The sequence below is a fragment of the Myotis nattereri genome (assembly GCF_964212035.1).
Source record: "Myotis nattereri genome assembly, chromosome: 15".
NCBI classification, from domain to species: domain Eukaryota; kingdom Metazoa; phylum Chordata; class Mammalia; order Chiroptera; family Vespertilionidae; genus Myotis; species Myotis nattereri.
In genome coordinates, this window is record NC_138090.1 from 55,459,738 (window position 1) to 55,480,618 (window position 20,881).

The following is a 20,881-nucleotide window of genomic DNA, read 5'->3' on the forward strand; positions in this document are numbered from 1 at the left end:
CTGGACTAAGGACAGGACACAGGGACACAGAGAAGCCTCTGCTGACTTTATTTGGAACGTGGGTGCTGAGCAGCCGCGGGAGAGGAGACATCCCCAACCCCCGCTTGGGCAGGGGACACCTGGGGACCCCGCAGAGCACCTGAGACCCAGGGCCCGGTCTCCTGGCTGCGATTCGAGTGTTGGGGAGTGGAGTGTGGACCTCTGAGAGAACCATCTAGAATCCTAGGGACAGAATACAGTGGGGCCTTGACTTACGAGTTTCATTCATTCCGAGACCGAGCTCGTTAAGGAGCTTGTTAACTCAAATTACTCTATCAACTCAATGCAAAAAATCGGCCGAGAGACAGCTGGTATCTCAAAAAACTCGTTAGTCGGGACGCTCGTAAGTCAAGGCCCCACTGTATAGAATCTCAGAAATGGAGTCTGAAATTCGAGCAACACCTCTGGGGCTGAGCGAGAATGTGGAGGGTGTAGCTGAGTGTCCCAGAGGCCGGTCCAACCCCAGGACCTGACTTGAGAAGTTAGGTGGGGGGGTGGTCTCTGAGGGTCCCCTCAGACTCTCTGGTTTGGGGGTTCTGACTCCCTGTGGGCGGAGCCAATGCCTCGAGTGGAGAAGCCTGAGACTCTGAGGGCAGTTTGAGGGGTTCAGGGGGGCTTTGACCTTGGAGGGGCTGGGTCAGGCCTTCGGAGGTCGGGTTTGTTGCCTCAGGGGGCGGAGCCAGGATATCAGGAGGCGGGGCCAGGGCTGCAGGGGGCGGAGTCCCGGGTTCCATCATAGGGCCTCGGGGAGCTGAGTCCCCGGACTTGCAGAAGCGGGCGAAGGTCTCCGAGGGCCCGGCCCCGGGCTGTGGGGCGAACCCCGCTGTCTGAGCCAGTTCCCCAACCCGGTCGGAGAATCCCCGCAGCTGCTCCGGCCGCACGTCCACCAGGTACCTGAGATGGAGATGCCGGTGGTAGGGGACCCGGCGGCTCTCGGTCCCCAGCCTGGTGCCCTGCCCTTCGCTCCACGGACTCACCGGGCTAATTCCACAACCAGGCGTCCCCCAGGGGCCACGCAGGCCCCGAGCTCAGGGCTGAGAAGATGGACCATCCTGGGACAGAGAGAGCACGGGAGGGATGAGGTCCTGAGGGAAGAGGGGCTGGGGGCCTGGGCTCCTGGGTCTGAGGGAGGAGGGGCTGGGGGCCTGGGCTCCTGGGTCTGAGGGAGGAGGGGCTGGGGGCCTGGGCTCCTGGGTCTGAGGGAGGAGGGGCTGGGGGCCTGGCCTCCTGGGTCTGAGTGAGGAGGGGCTGGGGGCCTGGACTCCTGGGTCTGAGGGAGGAGGGGCTGGGGGCCTGGCCTCCTGGGTCTGAGTGAGGAGGGGCTGGGGGCCTGGACTCCTGGGTCTGAGGGAGGAGGGGCTGGGGGCCTGGCCTCCTGGGTCTGAGGGAGGAGGGGCTGGGGGCCTGGGCTCCTGGGTCTGAAGGAGGAGGGCTGGGGCCTGGGCTCCTGGATCTGAGGGAGGAGGCTGGGGGCCTGGGCTCCTGGGTCTGAGGGAGGAGGGGCTGGGGGCCTGGGCTCCTGGGTCTGAAGGAGGAGGGGCTGGGGGCCTGGACTCCTGGGTCTGAGGGAGGAGGGCTGGGGCCTGGGCTCCTGGGTCTGAGGGAGGAGGGCTGGGGCCTGGACTCCTGGGTCGAAGGGTGGAGGGGCTGGGGGCCTGGACTCCTGGGTCTGAGGGAGGAGGGGCTGGGGGCCTGGGCTCCTGGGTCTGAAGGAGGAGGGGCTGGGGGCCTGGACTCCTGGGTCTGAGGGAGGAGGGCTGGGGCCTGGGCTCCTGGGTCTGAGGGAGGAGGGCTGGGGCCTGGACTCCTGGGTCGAAGGATGGAGGGGCTGGGGCCTGGACTCCTGGGTCGAAGGGTGGAGGGGCTGCAGAGGGAAGCCCAGACCCCCTGGCCGTCTTACCCACAGGCCACATAGAGGAGCTGGAACCGACCCTTGTAGCAGCTCTTGTGGTGGAGGGTCTGGGCAGAGCCGAGGGGCAGGAAGTGGACGGTGAAGGGTGCCGGGCCAGGGGCTGCGGGGGAGACCGGCACAGTGAGTGAGGGGACACACAGAGCTGGTAGATGACCCGGCTCGGCCCTCTGGAAGCCCTTTCTCAGCCTTTCTCCTCGGTGGATTCCTGGGGAAATGTCTGGGCCGGCCGGCCTGGTAGGCAGAAACCCATTTTACAGACCAGACAACTGAGACTTGAGAGAGGGAAAGAGAGTGAGTGGCCCGTGGCTGGACAGCGCACCCAGACGCGGTGGAGGGCTGGGTTGGGGATGGTCAGAAGGAGGCATGGTCAGATGTGGGGAGAGGGGTGTCTCTCCAAACGTGACCTGGGGCCCAGCACCGTGTCAGAATGTTCTTAGCCTCCGAGCCTTAGCCTCTGCAGCCAGGGTCAGGATTCTAGCATTGGGACTGGGAGTGCTAAGACCAGGGGAGACCTACAAAGAGGAGAGAGAGGAGGAAGGCCGCCCACTGGGCCAGGCCCCGGGGACCAGGTCAGTGCGCTGGTGCTTGAAACCCCTGGGGCCCGAAGCCCGGGGCGGGGTCTGGGTCCCACTCGCCCCAGAAGATGACGTGTCCACTTTGCCCCCCGCCCGGAGACCGCCGCCCATCTTCAGGGGGAGAGCCGAGTCCCTCGCCTACCGGGCTCCCCGCTTCCATTCGCCTCGTCTGGCACCTCCTGGGGGTCTCCCTGGGCGGCGCTCGGGCGCCCCCAGGCGGCCAGGGTGCGGAACAGCTCTGTCACATTGTGCTGCGTGATGTCGCCCGCCGTCTGTGGGAGGGGGAAGGGGCGTGGCCAGACGCTGGGTTAGGACCTCGGGGGCAGGCAGGGGTTTGGGGTACGTCACTCCTCCCACCCCTCCCACCCCTGAGTGCCCCGCCACCCCCCAGAGCTAGCATCTGAGCAGAGAGCTCGGATTCCCGGGACTGGGTTTAGGAAATGGAGAGGGTGGAGCCTAGGCTGTGGAGGCGGGGCCCAGGACCCGATAGGCGTGGCCTGGGGCGTAGGGGGCGTGGCCTTGACTGCAGGGGGCGGGGCCTGGGAGCCCATCCCCGGGCGCACACCTTGACCGGCTGCCCGTTGCTGGTCCGCAGGAGGCTCTGGTCGTCCGTTTCGATGCCGAAGGCTACGAAGGGCCCCGTGGCGATGTCGCCCCAGTACCCTCGCGCTGCCACGCGCTCCCCGCGCTGGGAAAGCAAGGCCAGAGGAGGCGGGCGGGGTCGATGTTGGGGACCTGGCCTCCTGGGTTCCCCCCTCCCGCCCCCCAAAGATGGAGCGCGCCCCGGCGGGGCGTGGACACGCACGTGGCTCAGGAGGCGACCGGACGCCAGAGTCCGGTTGGGCATCTGGTAGGCGCTGGGGTCTCTGAGCTCAAAGGCGACGCCCGTGTCCCTCCAGCGCCGGAACTCGCTGGTGTGGATGACGCGGGCCTGCGGGGGGCGGGGGGCGGAGAGGGGACTCGGTGAACCCTGTACGCGGGGCCCAGCCCGGCCCCCTCCGCCCCGGCCCCGGCCCCGGGCCCTCACCCCGCGGTCGTGCAGCTTCATGTGCAGGTCCCAGTCGCTGACTCCGCGCCGGGCGTCGTAGCGGGAGCCCAGGTAGTGGCGCAGCCGCAGGTCCCAGAGGCGGCCCATGGGGAAGGCCTCGGGCCCCTTCTCCCCGCCGGCCCAGAAGCGGAACACGGCCTCCAGGGCGTCGCGCTCGCGGAACTGCTCATGGGGGGGGGGCGGCGGGGAGCGATGGGGGGGCTGCAGGGAGAGCCGCCTTCCCGGGCTGACCCTCCCTTCCGCCCCCCAGGGTGTGGGCACCATTCTCCCTTTTCTCTGCCCTGGCGGGTGTTGCTCAGTGGTCAGAGCGTCGGCCCGCACACGGAAGGGTCGTGGGTTCGATTCCCAGTCAAGGGCACCTACCTGGGTTGCAGGTTCCATCCCCGGCGTGTGCGGGAGGCAACCAGGGGATGTGTCTCCCTTGCATCCATGTTTCTCTCACTGTCCCCCTCCCCCCTTCCCTCCCTTCCACTTTCTCTCAAAATCAATGGAACCCAGTGGTTGAGCGTGGACCTACGAACCAGGAGGTCACGGTTTGATTCCCCGTCAAGGGCACCTGCCGGGGTTGCAGGCTCGAACCCCAAGGGGGAGGAGCGGGGGAGGGGGGCGGGTGCAGGGGGCAGCCGATCCATGATTCTCTCTCAGTATTGATTTTTTAAAATATATTTTATTGATTTTTTACAGAGAGGAAGGGAGAGAGATAGTCAGAAACATCGATGAGAGAGAAACATCGATCAGCTGCCTCCTGCACATCTCCCACTGGGGATGTGCCCGCAACCCAAGAACATGCCCTTGACCGGAATCGAACCCGGGACCCTTGAGTCTGCAGGCCGACGCTCTATCCACTGAGCCAAACCGGTTTCGGCGTCAGTATTGATATTTTAGCTCTCTCTCCCTCTCCCTTCCTCTCTGAAATCAATTAAATTATCTTCTTTTAAAAATACAATAAAAAATAACAATCAATGGGAAAGAATGTCCTCAGGTGAGGATTAACGGAAACAAAAGAAACGGAGGCTCAGAAAGTAGAAGCCACCCCCTGAGGGCCCCTAGGCCAAACCCCACAGTGGGAGCTGGGAGCTGGGGTGCAGACTCCCGGGACCCCAGCTCACGCCATCCACGCCCAGCGCTCTGGACGGACGTCCCAGCCCCGTTCTCCCGCGGCGCCCAGCCCCCGGGGGGAGAGGGGTGGGCGCGGGCGGAGGCACCTTCAGGGCGCGCAGGCTCAGCCAGGGCAGCTGCTCGGCCAGGCGGTCGGGCTCCGGGACCAGGTGCGCCAGGCGGTCGGCCTGGGCGCGCACGAAGGCGGCCACCGGGGGGCGCAGCAGCGCGTTCCCCCACACCTCCAGGAAGGCCTCGCTCCTCTCTGTGGGCGGGGAGCGGGGAGAGAAGCAATGCGGGGAGCGGAGGAGTGGGCCCGGAAATGACAGCAGCGTCTCATAACCTGTCTATAGGATGACGCGTTCTGTACAGAATCTTATCAGGAGTCATAGGACATGCACCACAGAACCGGCAAACTCCCCACCCGCCCCAACAGCTAGAAGGCAAAGAAGAACTTACACTCCCCCAGGTACCCTCGCCTAGCCCCCCGCCCCTCCCGGTAACCCCAACCCTGAATGCCCTGTTTACATTCCCTTTGCCTTAAACAGGTAAAGGTTAGACCAGGAGGTCATGGTTCATTTCCCATCAGGGCTCCATGCCCGGTGGGGGTGTGCAGGAGGCAGCCCATCAATGATTCTCATCATTGATGTTTCTCTCTCTCTCCCTTCCTCACTGAAATCAATAAAAATATATTTTTAAAAAGTAACAGTTATATAGAGACGGAGATAAGTGTGTTAAAATTGTTATATATAAATTGTTTCAGTTTCGATAAGAATCTTACAAGAGAAAACTATATACCTTTAGTTGTATACATATATATCCAGTGATGGCGAACCTTTTGAGCTCGGCGTGTCAGCATTTTGAAAAACCCTAACTTAACTCTGGTGCCGTGTCACATATAGAAACTTTTTGATATTTGCAACCATAGTAAAACAAAGACTTATATTTTTGATATTTATTTTATATATTTAAATTCCATTTAACAAAGAAAAATCAACCAAAAAAATGAGTTGGCGTGTCACCTCTGACACGCGTGTCATAGGTTCGCCATCACTGCATATATCTATATCAATACTAGAGGCCCAATGCACGAAATTCGTGCAAGAGTAGGCCTTCCTTTCCCCGGCTGCTGGCACCGGCTTCCCTCTGGCACCCGGGACCCGGGCATCCCTCACAGCCCTGGCTTCAATCGGAAGGTTGTCTGGAAGGACATCCGGTCTAATTAGCATATTACACTTTTATTATTATAGATACCTATCTAAATGGGTTCATCTTAGTTGTTTAACAACCTTAAAAAGAGAACTCTATACCATTAGTTAGATGGATAAAAGTTAGATTAGTTCTTGTTGGCCAAGAGCTTTATGCAGAGTGCACTGTAAGTTATGTGCAATATATGATGAATGCCCTGGGCTCTGATTGACAGCTGCCATCCACATTAATGATAACAATAATCGCTAAGATGTACTCAGTCTATATCAGAAGGCAGGAGCTTTGCTGTGTGTGTGTGTGTGTGTGTGTGTGTGTGTGTGTGTGTGTTTGAATCTGAATCCTCAAAAGTACTCTGTGGAAGTAGATAATAAAAATATTTAGAATAGCCCTGACCGGTTTGGCTCAGTGGATAAAGCATCAGCCTGTGGACTCAAGGGTCCCAGGTTCGATTCCGGTCAAGGGCATGTACCTTGGTTGTGGGCACATCCCCAGTGGGGGGTGTGCAGGAGGCAGCTGATGGATGTTTCTCTCTCATCAATGTTTCTAACTCTCTATCCCTCTCCCTTCCTCTCTGTAAAAAAAATCAATAAAATATATTTTAAAAAACATTTAGAATAGCCTGGCTTGTGCGGCTCAGCAGTCAAGTCTCGACCCAGGAACCAAAGGGTCATCGGTTCGATTCCTGGTCAGGACACATGCCCCAGTTTGCAGGCTCGATCCCCAGTGGGGGTGCGTGCAGGAGGCAGCCGATCAATGATTCTCTCTCATCATTGATGTTTCTATCTTTCTCTCTAAAAATCAATAAAACCATATTTTAAAAAATTATTTAGAATAGGTGTTGTTTTTTTTAAGTGCTCTGTGGAGCAGAGCCAGAATGTGAGCACAGCTTGTCTGAATCCAGAGTTCGCTCTAGGTGCTAAGCTGAAATTGTTACTGAGAAATTATCACTTTCTGCCTCCCTCCCCACCCTCCTCTGCCCTCTTCTCCTTTTAGTCTCACGTCCTTGGAGGCTGCCTCCTCCAGGCTGGCTCCCTGGGGTGCACACCTCTCACTGGGGGAGGCTTGGGGCAGGACTCTCAGCTCAACCAAACCCTCCCCGTATCTGCAGACTCACTAGCTCTTGCTGCGGAAGTCCCCTGACCGCTCTTGGGCTTTTCCGGCTGGAGGAGGTTTTGAACGGGTAGACCCTGCCATGCACTGTTCCGAGTGTTTTGCATGGGTTTCTCTCTTGGAATTGTTTCCAATAAGTGAGAAGTGATGAAATGGGGAACAATGGCCAAAGTTTTACATTGCACCATTGGGAAGCCAGACTCCCTGCAGGGATGAGGAAGGGAGGGGAGAGGGGGGGAAGCGCAGAAAGCCCTTCCACCCTGGTCCTTGCAACTCACCTTGCAGTCCCATCTTCTCAGGATCCTCCAGGGCCAGGCTGAAGAACAGCATGTGCCGGGCCACCGCTTCCAGATTGTTCTCCAGCACGTAGAACTGGGAGGATGGGCAGGCAGAGCGGCTCTGAGATCCCTGTCTCTGACTCCCAGGAGACTGGGAGTGGGAGCCCGGGCCCCTCCTTCTACAGGACCCAGAAATCCTGTACACCAACCCCTCCACCTACCCCCCCCCCTTCAAACACAAGGGTCTGGGCTCTCGGGACCCTCCTCCCCAGCACGACTCAGGAGACCCCGTCCTTAGGCTCCTTTCTCCCACTTGAACCCAGGATCCCCAGCTGCAGACACTTCCTTCCTCAGGACGCATGCGTTGGGGCCCCAGCTTCCACCTCCCTCAGACCTAGGGGTCCAGGCCCTCAGCTTCCCTCTCCCCCAGGGACTTGGGAATCTGAACTCTTATTTTAAAATTTTTATTTAATTAATTTCAGAGAGGCAGGGAGAGGGAGAGAGAGAGAGAGAGAAACATCAATATGATTAGAGAGAATCATGGATCGGCTGCCACCTGCACGCCCCACACTGAGGATGGAGCCCACAACCCGGGCAGGTGCCCTGACCAGGAATCGAACCGTGACCTCCCTAGATCGATGCTCAACCACTGGGCTGGATCCAGCCACACCGACCCGGCGGGACTCTTATTTCCATCCTCCTCCTCTCATACCCCAGATTCCCAACTCACGTGAAACCTCCTGCGTGGCCAGCGCGCCGCCCGGGCCAGGGTTTGCAGCAGGTGGCGCCCGTCCACGGAGCCCAGTAGCAGCACATCTAGCTCGGGAGTCCCGTGCTGCGCATTGGCCTGCGAGTCCGGGTCCACAGGAGGACCTAGCGAGGCGACAACGGGCTAGGGTTGCTGGCCTGAAGAGCGCCCTCGGCAGCCTCCCTTAGCACGATGACTACAACTCCCAGCAGAACTTGCACAACTCCCCCTTAGGTTCTAAAAGGAGCTGTGCCTCTAAGCATTCTGGGAGTCGTAGTCCTCAGAGTGGCCACCTGTGTGGCTGCCCACTCGGGGGCGCCCCCCGCCGTTGGAACCTCGGAGAACGTTACTGCACCATCTGGGGAGGCGGCCGCGGTGGCAGGTGTGGTCCTGGCGTGGGGGGGGGGGGGGGCGGGACTCACTCTCAGCCTGCAGGTCCAGCGCCGGGGACAGGCCCCACCAGGACACGGAGCCGAAGCCCGTGCCGGAGCCCGCCGGGGTGGTCATCGCCCTGCGGGACAGACATCCAGGGAAACCCCGAACATCGTCTCTGCGTCGCCCCCCCGCCCCCGCCCCATCTCACCGCCCCTGATTTCTCGCCCTTTCCGCCAGGTGAGACCCCCCCTCACCTTTATCTTTCCAAATATCCCAGGACTTCTCCTCCCTCCCTCCCAGGTGCAGCCCTGCGGTCCGGCTCCAGTCCCACACCCGCGGCCCACAGCCCCGCCCCTTTTGATCAATCCATCAATGGGAATATGCGGGATGGCAGCGCCCCTATCAATTCACCAATGCGAGCGAGTGGAACCCGCCCACTTCAAACTTTGCGCCAATAGGAGCGTGGCTCCGCTCTCTCACGTCCTACCCGAAAGGAGGGCGTGAGGACGCGGTTGTCATGACGACGGTGCTTGGAAGAGGCTGGGGCGGAGCCTGGGGAAGTCCTAACTTCTGGACTGAATGAAGCTTGAGCCGATTCAAAATTTGAAAGGACTGAACGGAATCTTGATTAATTCAAATTAAACGGAGGTGGCCTAGGCCTTAAACTACAGCGCCCCCTTGCCCCCTCACACCCTGACTACCGCACAGGGCTCCTCACCTGGCAGGAAGCACACCTGAGGGTCACGGCCAGCCAGCACTGGCCCTGGTTGCACATTTTCAGGAATTTTGTGACCTGGGTATCACACTTCGTGATTACTAAAGTTGTTTTTACTGAATTACTAAAATTTCAATTAAATACCTTATATTAAAATAAAGGTAACACTCAAAACCCATAATTTCTTATGGGATATAATAAAAGTGTAGTATGCAAATTGTCCCCTTCACCAGGAGGTCGTCCGGGAGTTCGACCAGGGGGCGGGGCCTACCGGGGGAAGGGAGGGAGGCCTTGGCAGCAGGTGGCAGCTGCTAGGAACCCTACCACTGCATGAATTTCGTGCACTAGGCCTCTAGGTTTACTATATGTTTACTATTATGGTCTTAAGGTTATTTACATCTATTGTACCTGTATGAAGGAAATACCTTTTTTTTTTAATTTCAGAGAGAGGAAGACAGAGAGAGAAACATCAATATGTTACCTCCCATATGGGGACCAAACCCAAAACCTGGCTATGTACCCTGACCAGGAATCAAATCTGCCACCTTTCGGTGCACAGGATGATGCTCTAAACAACTGAGCCACACCGGTCAGGGCACTATTTTAATGAAATCATTTAAAAAATCAACTTGGTAAATTGCCACCATAAGCTGTCTTTGTAAATAAAGTTTTATTAAAATCAGGGCCAGGGTTAGTATGAGGCACAGTGGTCCAAGTGTAAGGTCAGATACTGTCTTTAAAGGTTTTAAATATAAATATATATATATATATATATATATATATATATATAGAGAGAGAGAGAGAGAGAGAGAGAGAGAGAGAGAGAGAAACATCAATGATAAGAATTGTGGATTGATTGGCTGCCTCCTGCACACCCCCTACTGGGATCGAGCACCCAACCTGGGCATGTGCCCTGATTGGGAAACTAACTGTGACCTCTTGGTTCGTAGGTTGACACTCAACCACTGAGCCACTGCGGCTGGGCTAAAGTTTTTATATTCTATCCATTGTGTATTCCTTTTTTTGCATTAAATTTTTAAATATTGCATTAAAATACTCTTTGACTACAGAGCATTTTGTTTTGGGGGTTTTGTTTGTTTGGCTTTGCCTTACATTTTGGGATCCTTGTCCTGACCGCGGGAAATACTGCATGTTGGCTGGCGTGCTAGTAGAAATCTCAACTCCATAGTCAATGACTTCACACTGGGGGCTTGAAATCAGCCACAGGAGTATTTACACCACGGGAGTGGGTAAACGACACACCAGGGCTTCAGAAAGTTGGGAACAGCACATCATGGGAAGCACTCACGTCCTCTGCCTCCAGGGCTGTATTCTTTGCATTGTTCCTGCCAACATCCTCCCCCTGGAAAAATCCAGCTCATCCTTTCAGCCCCAGCTGGGGACCATCCTCCGAGTTCTTCTGCTCCTGCCTTCCCAGCAGAATGTCCACAACAGTCCCCCCTGGTACTCACACTACCTTATTTTTTTAACTGTGTTTTTTATTGATTTCAGAGAGAGGGGAAGGGAGAGGGAGAGGGAGAGAGGGAGACATTGATGGGCTGCCCGCTGCACACCCTCTACTGGGGACTGAGCCCACAACCCTGGCACGTGCCCTGACCAGGAATCTCACCGGCGACCTTCTGGTGCATTGGCCAATGGGCAATCAACCGAGTCACAGGAGCCAGGGCTCCCACTACTTTAGATTCTAGGGACCAGACAGCAGGACACTTGACAAGGTGGCTTTGGCGTCAGACATGCCTGGGTTTCCATGCTGTCCTGTTACCTGCTGGCCGAGAGGCCGTGGCCTGGTGAGAACCTGCCTGTGAGTTGCACGAGGGCTGAGAACTGAAGGAGACACGTCTCCAGGGCAGCTCCAGCACCCAGCACAGGGTGACGCGCCAGGGGGCCCGGGCCTCTGCCTCCTCTTCTCACCCCGCCGCATGATCTTAGACAAGTCACAATAAATTCCCAAATAAGGAAGTAAATGCTCATGGACTCCTCACAGCATTGGGTGAGTGAATGCATAAATGGATGTATGGATGTATGGATATATGGATGGATTGATGGATGGATGGATGGAAATATGGTTGTATGGATGCATGGATGCATGGATGTATGGATGTATGTATGTATGTATGGATGGATGGATGGATGGATGGATGGATATATGGATGGATGGATGGCTGGATGGATGGATGGATGAGTGGGTGGGTGGGAGGGTGAGTTTCCCTCAGCATGTTCTGAGGATGGACTGCCCTGCCCCTGCCCTTGTGTGATCCCACCCATGGAGGTGAGGTTCCCTCCTGGGCCCCGGCCTGGCCCCTGCGCACCCCCAACAAGGAGCACCCAGCCAGGCCACCGAGCTGCTGAGTATTTATTTGGCCCCAGAGGAGCAGTGCAGGAATGAGACTGGGACAGGATGGCTGATCCTGTGTAGGGCGAAGGGGACAGTCCGATGGGATCACTGATTGTCAGAGCAGAGCGGGGGGACCCTGGGTGGGTTGGGGGGAGACCACACTGCTCCCCTCCCCAAGGGGTCCCTGGGGCTCCTGGGTGTGTGTGCTGGGAAGTTGGCAAGTTATCGTGATTGGCATAATGGGGGCGAGACGGCAGGAGTGGGCCAGAGGGTTGGGGTGGAGGGGTGGGTGCGGGGTAGTGCTCAGAGAAGGCGTGAAGGTGGGCCTGGGCGTGGCTCTGGCCAGGAGTCCGGGGTCAGGGCTGTTAAGGCGGGGTCAGGGCCCAGGCAGTGGCCTCACTCGGTCGGGGGGCCGCAGCGAGTGCCACTGGGCGATGGGCCGCCGAGGGTTGGCCAGCATGTCCGCCCAGTGCCGGAGGCCAGCCCCGCCGACCGCCGCCCCCACGGCCACCCTCCCAATGGCTTCGTTCTTGCCCAGCTTGTCGTAGTCCAGCACGGTCAGCTCCACCTGCACCTTCTGGGGTGGGCAGAAGGGGAAGAGGAGACAGTGAGGGGGCAGGAAGAGGATGTTGGGGGACCAGCTAGAACTGTAAGAAATATGGACCCTGCCCTATTCACTCTGATGGCTTTGTTCTGGTTAAAGAAGGCACATCCTCGCCTGGCTGGGAGGTGCACAGGGGACCTGGGAGCTCACCGGGGGAGGCAGCCCATCCTCCCTATCAGGGAGCTGCCTATTAGCATGGAAGATGGACAACCTTGTTGCAGAAACAGAATCGCCAGCCCGTTGAAGCCCCCCAGCCCTCTGCTTCCCTGTGAACTGCCCCTTTGGCACACCCTTTGGCTACGTCCCCATGTAACCTTCGTCCTCCCACCCAATACAAGCAGCCGCCTTACGGAGGGGGCAGAGCAGATGTCTGTGGCTGACCTGCTGCTCTCCCTGCTGCCGGCAGGATCGGAATGCTCATAATGATTCACCCCTGTCTCCGCTGAATTGGCTAAAGTGGTGACAGGCAGCGCGGACGCATTGTTTGTCCAGTTACAACAGGAGAGTCAGGGTTGGGGGCACCAGGAAGGACTCCCTCAAAGGGTCCTGAGGTCCTTGTTAGGGCCCTGGGTTAAAAGCCACCTGGAGCTCTAGGTGGTGTGGCTCAGTGGATAGAGCGCCAGCCTGCGGACTAAAAAGTCCCAGGTTCGATTCCAGTCAAGGGCACATGCCTGGGTTGCGGGCTGGATCCCCGGTGTGGGGCGTGCAGGAGGCAGCCGATCCATGATTCTCTCTCATCAGTGATGTTTCTATCTCTCTCTCCGTCTCCCTTCCCCTCTGTAATTAATAAAAATATATATTTTTTAAAAAACCCACCAGGAGCTCAGGCTGAGGGGAGGGGGGTAGGGTGTGAGTGGGAGAGCCCTGCGGGTTGGACGGGGGCTCTACAGTCATCCTTCCTGCGAGATCAGACTCCACAGGGGAGAAACCCTCAGGGCCTCATTGCTGAGGGATTGTTAGGGGCCTCCTTAGGGAGCTGCCTCCTAAGGGGAGGCAAACCTCCAGGAGTCGTAAATATAGACATTTTTAAAAATTATTATTTCAGAGAGGAAGGAAGAGTGAGAAAGGATAGAAACATCAATGATGAGAGAGAATCACTGATCGGCTGCCTCCTGCACGCCCCCACACTGGGAATCGAGCCCACAACCTGGGCATGTGCCCTGACAGGGAATTGAACCATGACCTCCTGGTTGATAGGTCGATGCTCAGCCACTGAGCCACACCGGCCTGGCTACCTCCAGGACTCTTAAGTGAGTGGAGGGACCTGTCTCTAAAGCAGTGGTTCTCAACCTCTGGCCCTTTAAATACAGTTCCTCATGTTGTGACCCAACCATAACATTATGTTCGTTGCTACTTCATTACTGTCATGTTGCTACTGTGATGAATCGTCATGTAAATATCTGATATGCAGGATGGTCATAGGCGACCCCTGTGAAAGGGTCGTTCGACCGCCAAATGGGTCGCGACCCACAGGTTGAGGACCGCTGCTAACGGGTGGTGGGGAAATCTTTTTCTCAGTTACCTTGGCTCCTGAGGGGGCGGGGCAACCGCTGCTCCTAGGAGGAAACTGGGGACACAACCTGGGCCCCCCTGGTCTCTGGAGGTAGCTAAGGAGCCCCCCTTCCTCCAGCGGCGGGGTTCCTAAGGGCCGGGGCTGCTCTGCGGGCGCCCAGGCGGGCCTCGCGCACCTGGACCAGGTCACAGGGCACCTCGAAGCTGAAGGCCTCGTTGTAATAGGGGTTCAGCGTGTTCTTCTTGATGGTCGTCTTCTTTTTCCGCATCTTCTTGCCGCCCTGCAGCAGGTGAACCTTGACGTACGGATCTGGGGGGAGAGAGGAGGCGTCTCAGGGCCCCGCCCCCCTGCCTAGTGGAGGGAACGGATTGAGGGGGACGCAAGAGACTGCTCTGGAACAACACCTCTCAGGTCCCCTCTGTCTGTGCCCAGATCGAATCTGTATCCCCCCCAAGGCAGCCGGGACCTCCCTCTCCCCCAGGAGACGCCCCCCTCCGGGGCCCAGAAACTCTCACACTCAGCGAGGGGGCCCCTCGTGCACCGCCACCCCCACTGCCTTGCTTCCCACACACCTGACAGCCCTCCCACGTCCATCTTCTTCAGGTTTTTAGCCTCCAGCACGATGACGGTGAGCTTCCCGGCAGTGGGGACGTAGCGGAGGGAGAAGCAGATATCCCCCAGCTTCTCCTGCTAAAGGCCGGAGAGGGGTCCGTCACCGGAGCTCCCCCTGCACATCCGCCCCCCCTGCGACCACTCTCCCCGCTCCCACCCCTCCCGCCCGCCTGGGAATGGAGGGTCCAGAGTTAACACCGGGAGGCAGCCCCCTGCTGCAGGTGCAAGGGCTGGAGCCTGGGTCTGGAGCCTGTGAGCTGATTGGCCCTGGAGGTCTGTGATCTGATTGGTCCTGGAGGTCTGTGATCTGATTGGTCCTGGAGGTCTGTGATCTGATTGGCCCTGGAAGTCTGTGATCTGATTGGCCCTGGAGGTCTGTGATCTGATTGGCCCTGGAGGTCTGTGATCTGATTGGCCCTGGAGGTCTGTGATCTGATTGGCCCGGGGCTGTAGTGGGCGTGGCCAGACGCAGGGGCGTGGCCACGCGCGCTCACCTCCTCCTTCGGAGCCGCCTGCAGCTCCCGCCAGGCCAGCACCGGTCTCCCCAAGTCCACGGAGCTCATGGGGACCCGCACCTCCCCGATGGCATCGTTGCGGGAGAAGCGGTCGAAGTCGTACACCGCCATGACCAGGACCCTGCCTCCCAGCTCCACGTAGGGGACCTGGGTGGGGAGCGAGCGCAGAGAGAGCACGAGGTGTAGAGTAACAAGTCAGATCAGGGTGGGAAGCGACAAGTGGGGTAGCGGGGGGCGCAGGGAACAGGTGAGGGGGGTCCATGGAACCCCAAAGGGACAACCCAGGGGCCAGTCGAATGAATAGTCTCCAGGGCTGTTAGCAGCCAGCTGAGCTGTGGCTGCCTCCAGAAAAAGCTGAAGGAGGCGGCCAGGGTGGCTCAGTGGTGGAGCATCGACCTATGAACCAAAAGGTCACGGTTCGATTCCCTGTCAGGGCACATGCCCAGGTTTCGGGTTTGATTCCCCGTGTGGGGCGTGCAGGAGGCACCGATCAATGATTCTCTCTCATCGTTGATGTTTCTATCTCTCCCTTCCTCTCTGACATCAATAAAAATGCTGTTTTTGTGGGGGTTTTTTTTACAGAGAGGAAGGGAGAGAGATAGAGAGTTAGAAACATCGATGAGAGAGAAACATCGATCAGCTGCCTCCTGCACATCTCCTACTGGGGATGTGCCCGCAACCCAGGTACATGCCCTTGACCGGAATCGAACCCGGGACCCTTCAGTCCGCAGGCCGACGCTCTATCCACTGAGCCAAACCGGTTTCAGCTGTTTTTGTTTTTTTTTAAAAAAACCTACCTGCTTACTGATGCTGTATCTAAGGGTTTTTTTAAAAATATATTTTATTGATTTTTTTACAGAGAGGAGGGGAGAAGTAAAGAGAGTTAGAAACATAGATGAGAGAGAAACATCGATCAGCTGCCTCCTGCACACCTCCCACTGGGGACATGCCCACAACCAAGGTACATGCCCTTGACCGGAATCGAACCTGGCCGGTCAGGGCAACAATTATGTTTTTAAGGAAAGAAAAAGCTGAAGGGGTTGGTCCCCAGTGTCCCAGGGACTGGGGGCCGGCTGCCCGGGGTGGGGCCCTGAGGCCTGGTGCTCACCTTGAAGGCGAAGGTCTCCCCAAAGTGTGGGTTCAGCGTCTGCCGATGCACCTTGGTCTCATGCCGCCTCCGCTTGTCTGGCAGCAGGTAAACCCGCACGTAGGGGTCCGAAGAACCGCCCAGATCCAAGGCCGCCAACCCCTCGGCTTGCAGGATGCCCACCAGCAGCTGCACAGGGAGGAGGATCCCTGGTCTGAGCTGCCCTTCTGCACCCTCCTGGGTCCCTCCTCTCCAAAGCCCCCCCTCCTCCTCACCCACCTGGCCACTCTGGAAATCGTAATCCAGGGAGTACTGCAGTCGTCCCAGCTCGTGCTTCTCCGCCACCTGCTGCCCTGGCCCGGAGAGTGCCGGCTCCAGCTCCTCCACTTCCGGTTGCACCTTGGGGAGCCAGGGACAAGGGCGGGTAAACTCTTCCCCTGAGGGTGTCATCCTCCAGGCCCAGAAGCCAAGGGAGACTCGCACATCTCTAGGTTATACCTGAGCACTTGGGGACTAAGCAGCGTGGTGTTCGATTAGTGATGTCTGCCACTGGGGAGGGAATAACCATAGCAGCACAGGGTGTAGTGTTTTTCTCAGTGTTTGATTGGTGATGTCTGCCACTGGGGCGGGAATAACCATAGCAGCACAGGGTGTAGTGTTTTTCTCGGTGTTTGATTGGTGATGTCTGCCACAGGGGAGGGAATAGCCATAGCAACACATGGGTGTGGTGTATTTTTGGTGTTTGATTAGTGATGTCTGCCTGTGGCTGGGGCAAGACCAATGATGGTGAACCTTTTGAGCTCGGTGTGTCAGCATTTTGAAAAACCCTAACTTAACTCTGGTGCCGTGTCACATATAGAAACTTTTTGATATTTGCAACCATAGTAAAACAAAGATGTATATTTTTGATATTTATTTTATATATGTAAATGCCATTTGACAAAGAAAAATCAACCAAAAAAATGAGTTCGCGTGTCACCTCTGACACCCGTGTCATAGGTTCGCCATCACTGGGCTAGACAGTGGTGAAATAGGCACCCATGGTAGCCTAGAAAAACAAGTGTAATAGGGTTTCCCTGACTTCAGGAAGGAGGCAGGAGATTTTATTTCTCGTGGATGTATCGGGGTTGTGCAAATTGCTACAATGTTTAGACAAAGGCAAACTATGGGGGCAAAATGGCGTATTTACCCTTCTAAACTAGAACAGCAAAGCCAGAAGACTTCTCCTTAACCCAGGCCGCCCATTTTCAAAATCTAACGTGAAGCAGAATTGCCCTGATTGGGGTGGCAGAATGCCTTCACTTCAGAGATTCTGACTCAGCGGGTTTGGTGCGAGACCCAGAATTTGCCTTTCAACAACACCAGAGGTGATTCTGACACAATGGTCTCTGGAAGTCATTGGCTTAAGGGATAGGGATGGGAACTGGATGCCAGAACCCTGAAGGGCATCACTATGGGTAAGAATTGTGGCCGCTACTTTTGAGAAGAGAAGAGGGGGAAATATGAGTTATGGACCATGCACTTGAGGCTCAGAGAGGGACAGAGAATTCCTCAAGGCCACACAGCTGGTTGGAAACGCCAGGCTCTCTGGCTCCCAGGTGAGCACCATTGCATGTTGCACCCAGAGGCCTGATGCTCAAGTCCTTGCACCTGTAGCCTTGCATTTCCCACGCCAATTGCTTCTTCCAACTCATGGCTCCTTCCTCCTCCCTGGGCTCCATCCCCCATGTCTGTCCTCCACATGGATTCCTAACATCTAACTGACCCTGCCCCTATCCTTCTAAAAGCTTCCATGGCCCCCAATCACCCTCCTTCCGTGGACACTGCTGGCTCTCCAGCCGCCTCACTCTAGAGCAGTGGTTCTCAACCTTCCTCATGCCGTGACCCTTTAATCCAGTTCCTCATGTTGTGGTGACCCCCGATTTCATTGTGACAAATTGACATAATTAAAGCGTAGTGATTCATCACAAAAACAATATGTAATTATATATGTGTTTTCCGATGGTCTTAGGCGACCCCTGTGAAAGGGTCGTTCGACTCCCAAAGGGGTCGCGACCCACAGTTTGAGAACTGCTGCTCTAGAGCACAGTACACGCTCCGCCCATTGTGAAAATGACCCATTGTTCCCCAAATAACCCTGAGAACCTGGATTCCAGGCCCCAGCATATGCTCTTTGGGCTAGAATGTCCTTCCCTCTGCTCTCAGTTAACTCTGCGGGTCCCCTGGGTCTCAGCACAGAAGTCACCTCCTCTGGGAAGCCTTCAGGGACCTTCTAGGCTGTGAGGTGTTTCCATACGCCTGGTGCTGCCTCTGCTGGGGCACATACCGCCTTGCATTGTGAGTATGTGAGTGTCTGACTTCCCGGCCAAACCGAAAGGTTCTTGTGACCAGTGACTACTAGGTCCGGCCCATCTCCAGTTCCCCAGGGTCCGGTTTGGGGCTAGACCCACCGAGGAGATGGGCAAACAAGGTAGGCAGAGGAGGGAAGGGGCAGGGCCACACCTTGTTTATGTAACTCCGGCCCAGCTCCTTCACTTCCTGAAGGTGGACCTGGGTTTGGGCCTGGCTCTTCTTGCCCAACCGCCTCCGACATCGCTTCCGGTACAGACAGAAACAGCAGCTGAAGACAAGGAGGCCTGAGACCAGCACGACTGTGGCCAGGGCCCAGGGGGGCACTGCGGAGGACAAGGACACAGAGACACTGAGGCCCTGGGACGTCGGTGTGATCCCACCTATGAAGCCATTTGCTGCCCTAACCCAGCCTGACACCGTCTGATTTTTTTTTTTTTGCCCATCACGTCCACCCCCCATTCTAATGTTTCTGCTCAACTCCTGATGCTTTTGGAAGCCTGAACCCCTCCCCGAGCCTGTTTCCCTATCTTTAAAAAGGAGGGACAGCTCAGCGGCTGTGGCTCAGTGGTAGAGCCTGAACAGCTATGAACCAGGAGGTCAGGGTTCAATTCTGGGTCAGGCACATGCCCCAGTTGCGGGCTAGATCCCCAGTAGGGGGCTGCCTCCATGATTCTCTCATCATTGATGCTTCTCTCTCTCCCTCGCCCTTCCTCTCTGAAATCAATAAAAAATATTTTTAAAAAAGAAAGAAAAAATAAAAGAGGGACAGGTGGACCCTCTAATTCACCAATGCAAGAGCCCGTTCCATTCCACGCCCCCTTGGTCTGGTTCTCGTGCAGGATTTTTTGTTTTGTCTTTTTTTTGTTGTGTTTTTGTTTGTATGTTTGTTTGTTTTATTTATTTATTTTTTTTTTGTGGCAAACCTGTTCTTTTTCCATTTCATTTAGATTCCAGCCCAGGATTCCAACCAGGATCCCATCCGGATTTGCCGCCCGCCAAGCACACCCGTCCGAATCCCGCCCCAGTAAATCCTGGCCCGACTTTCCCTCCGCTCCAACCCCGGATCCGGCTCACCTGGGCTGTGGCTGATGCGACTTGAGTCCGGAGGCGTGTCGGACGCTGGAGGCCCCGGGGTTGGGGGCTCCGGTAACATGGCGGCGGGGTCCTACGGTCCTTTCTGCGGAGGCACCCAAGCGCCCTAGCCTCCCACGCCCACCCGTGCAACCATTGAGTCCTCCGAACAACAAAGAACTACAACTCCCATTGGCACCCTGGGCGACCGGCCGCACGGGAGTCGGCCCGCCGCCGCAAGGCATGTTGGGGGTTGTAGTTTCAGCCTCCCCGAGAAGGAGGGAGTGCGCTGGGGGTGCGTTCCAGGACTTAGTTCCATCCCAAAGGAACGCCTCCTCGGTCCCAGGTCCCCGCAGGAATCCCGCTGACTTGTCCCCTTTCTTTGCGCCTTTCCAGGACCTGAATCGGAAGTGGGCGAAGGCGAGCGTGGGAACCATCGCACCCAGTTGCCCAGAGCAACGCCTGGCTCCGCTTGGGCCGGGGTGGGAGTCACTCTGGTTGCCCCGGCAACGGCCTGTTGCCACGACAACGGGCTGGGCACCACTGACTTAAAGACGAGTCTCCGGGGGGTTTCGGGGGAGAGGCCCGCTGACTCAGTTCTCTGTTGGGCCTGGAACCCCAGACCTGGATCCCGGGCCCAGCGAAGGTGGGAGGGACGGCCCCACAGCTGGCCCCTCCTCCACATCTGGCCATGGAGGCGGGGCCTCAGTCTCTCTTCCTCTCCCACTCTTCCGGGCAGTGTGGGGGTCGTGCGCGGGGGGCGGGGGGGGTGCCCTGCTGCTTCTGCCCGGCTCCCACGTCCTTCTCGGCCTGTTCGTGCCTCCCGCGCACCCCGCGCACTGTCTTCACACCTGTCCTCGTGACCGTCGCGGCGTCCACCCCTCCCGCCGTCCGTTCCCCCACGGCCTCTCCCCGCCGGTTCCCCCTGGGTCTCCCCTGCCCTCCGCCGCCGCCGGTCGTCTGGTCTCTGTCTCCCGGGGTCGCTCACTCTCGCCCCGGGCCTGCCCCTCCCTCCCCTCTGGCTCTTGGTCCCCACACCTGTCTCCCCCTTCGGGCTCCAGCCCTCCCACGCCCTCTGTCGGTCCCTCTCCGGGTACCCCCCATGCTCCCCACCGCCTGTCCCCCTCGGGATGGGAGTGAGGATGCGGCTTCGGGAGGGGATCCCCGCAGCTCCTTACCTGCTCAGCGGCCGCGCAGGACCCTCCCCCGGAGACACCCCGGCGCCGGGCGGACTGACGCAGGCGGGCGGCGCTGTCCGCGGTGCTGATAGTGGAGAGCGGTGGGCGGGGGCGCGGCTGGGCGGAGACGGCCGTGTGTGGAGACGTGTGTATGTGTGCGCGTGTGTACGTGTGTGTGTGTGTGTGTGTGCGTGTGTGTGGTTGCGCCAGCGCGTGCGTGTTCAGTCCTGAGTAGGTGGAGAACCCCGCCCCGCCCCCAGCCAGGAGCCCCCCAGCGATTTCATCCTGGTCCCCATATTTCCTGCCTTTTCGCCCAGCCACCTGGCATGAAGCCGCCCCTCTCTCCCTAGTACACTGGGGCCTTGACTTACGAGTGTGCAGACTAACGAGTTTTTTGAGATACCAGCTGTCTCTCCGCCGATTTTTTAAAAAATATATTTTATTGATTTTTTTACATAGAGGAAGGGAAAGGGAGAGTTAGAAACA

The 20,881-nt window shown here is 57.5% G+C and overlaps 2 protein-coding genes across 4 annotated transcripts; both read right to left on the reverse strand.

Moving 5' to 3' along the window:
* Positions 1-26: 26 nt before the first annotated feature.
* DNAAF3 (dynein axonemal assembly factor 3) lies at positions 27-8,733 on the reverse strand. The gene is made up of 12 exons (XM_081107169.1): positions 8,647-8,733; positions 8,440-8,528; positions 8,000-8,142; positions 7,270-7,363; positions 4,780-4,937; positions 3,554-3,736; positions 3,332-3,457; positions 3,092-3,214; positions 2,669-2,798; positions 1,940-2,051; positions 1,017-1,091; positions 27-933 (listed from the first exon to the last, which is right to left on the reverse strand). Exons 2-12 carry the CDS (start codon positions 8,522-8,524, stop codon positions 522-524), a joined length of 1,641 nt encoding a protein of 546 aa, XP_080963295.1. The 5' UTR covers positions 8,525-8,528; positions 8,647-8,733; the 3' UTR covers positions 27-521.
* Positions 8,734-11,468: 2,735 nt separating this feature from the next.
* SYT5 (synaptotagmin 5) lies at positions 11,469-20,829 on the reverse strand. 3 transcript variants are annotated; one of them, XM_081107173.1, is made up of 9 exons: positions 20,396-20,829; positions 19,221-19,344; positions 18,297-18,469; positions 16,074-16,193; positions 15,816-15,983; positions 14,687-14,854; positions 14,153-14,270; positions 13,756-13,889; positions 11,469-12,040 (listed from the first exon to the last, which is right to left on the reverse strand). In XM_081107173.1, exons 2-9 carry the CDS (start codon positions 19,297-19,299, stop codon positions 11,840-11,842), a joined length of 1,161 nt encoding a protein of 386 aa, XP_080963299.1. In that variant the 5' UTR covers positions 19,300-19,344; positions 20,396-20,829; the 3' UTR covers positions 11,469-11,839. The 3 variants fall into 3 exon arrangements, with proteins under 3 accessions (XP_080963299.1, XP_080963301.1, XP_080963300.1); XM_081107175.1 differs by having other exon boundaries at positions 14,153-14,267; positions 20,396-20,505; XM_081107174.1 differs by having other exon boundaries at positions 19,221-19,349; positions 20,396-20,463.
* Between the last annotated feature and the right edge of the window lie 52 nt (positions 20,830-20,881).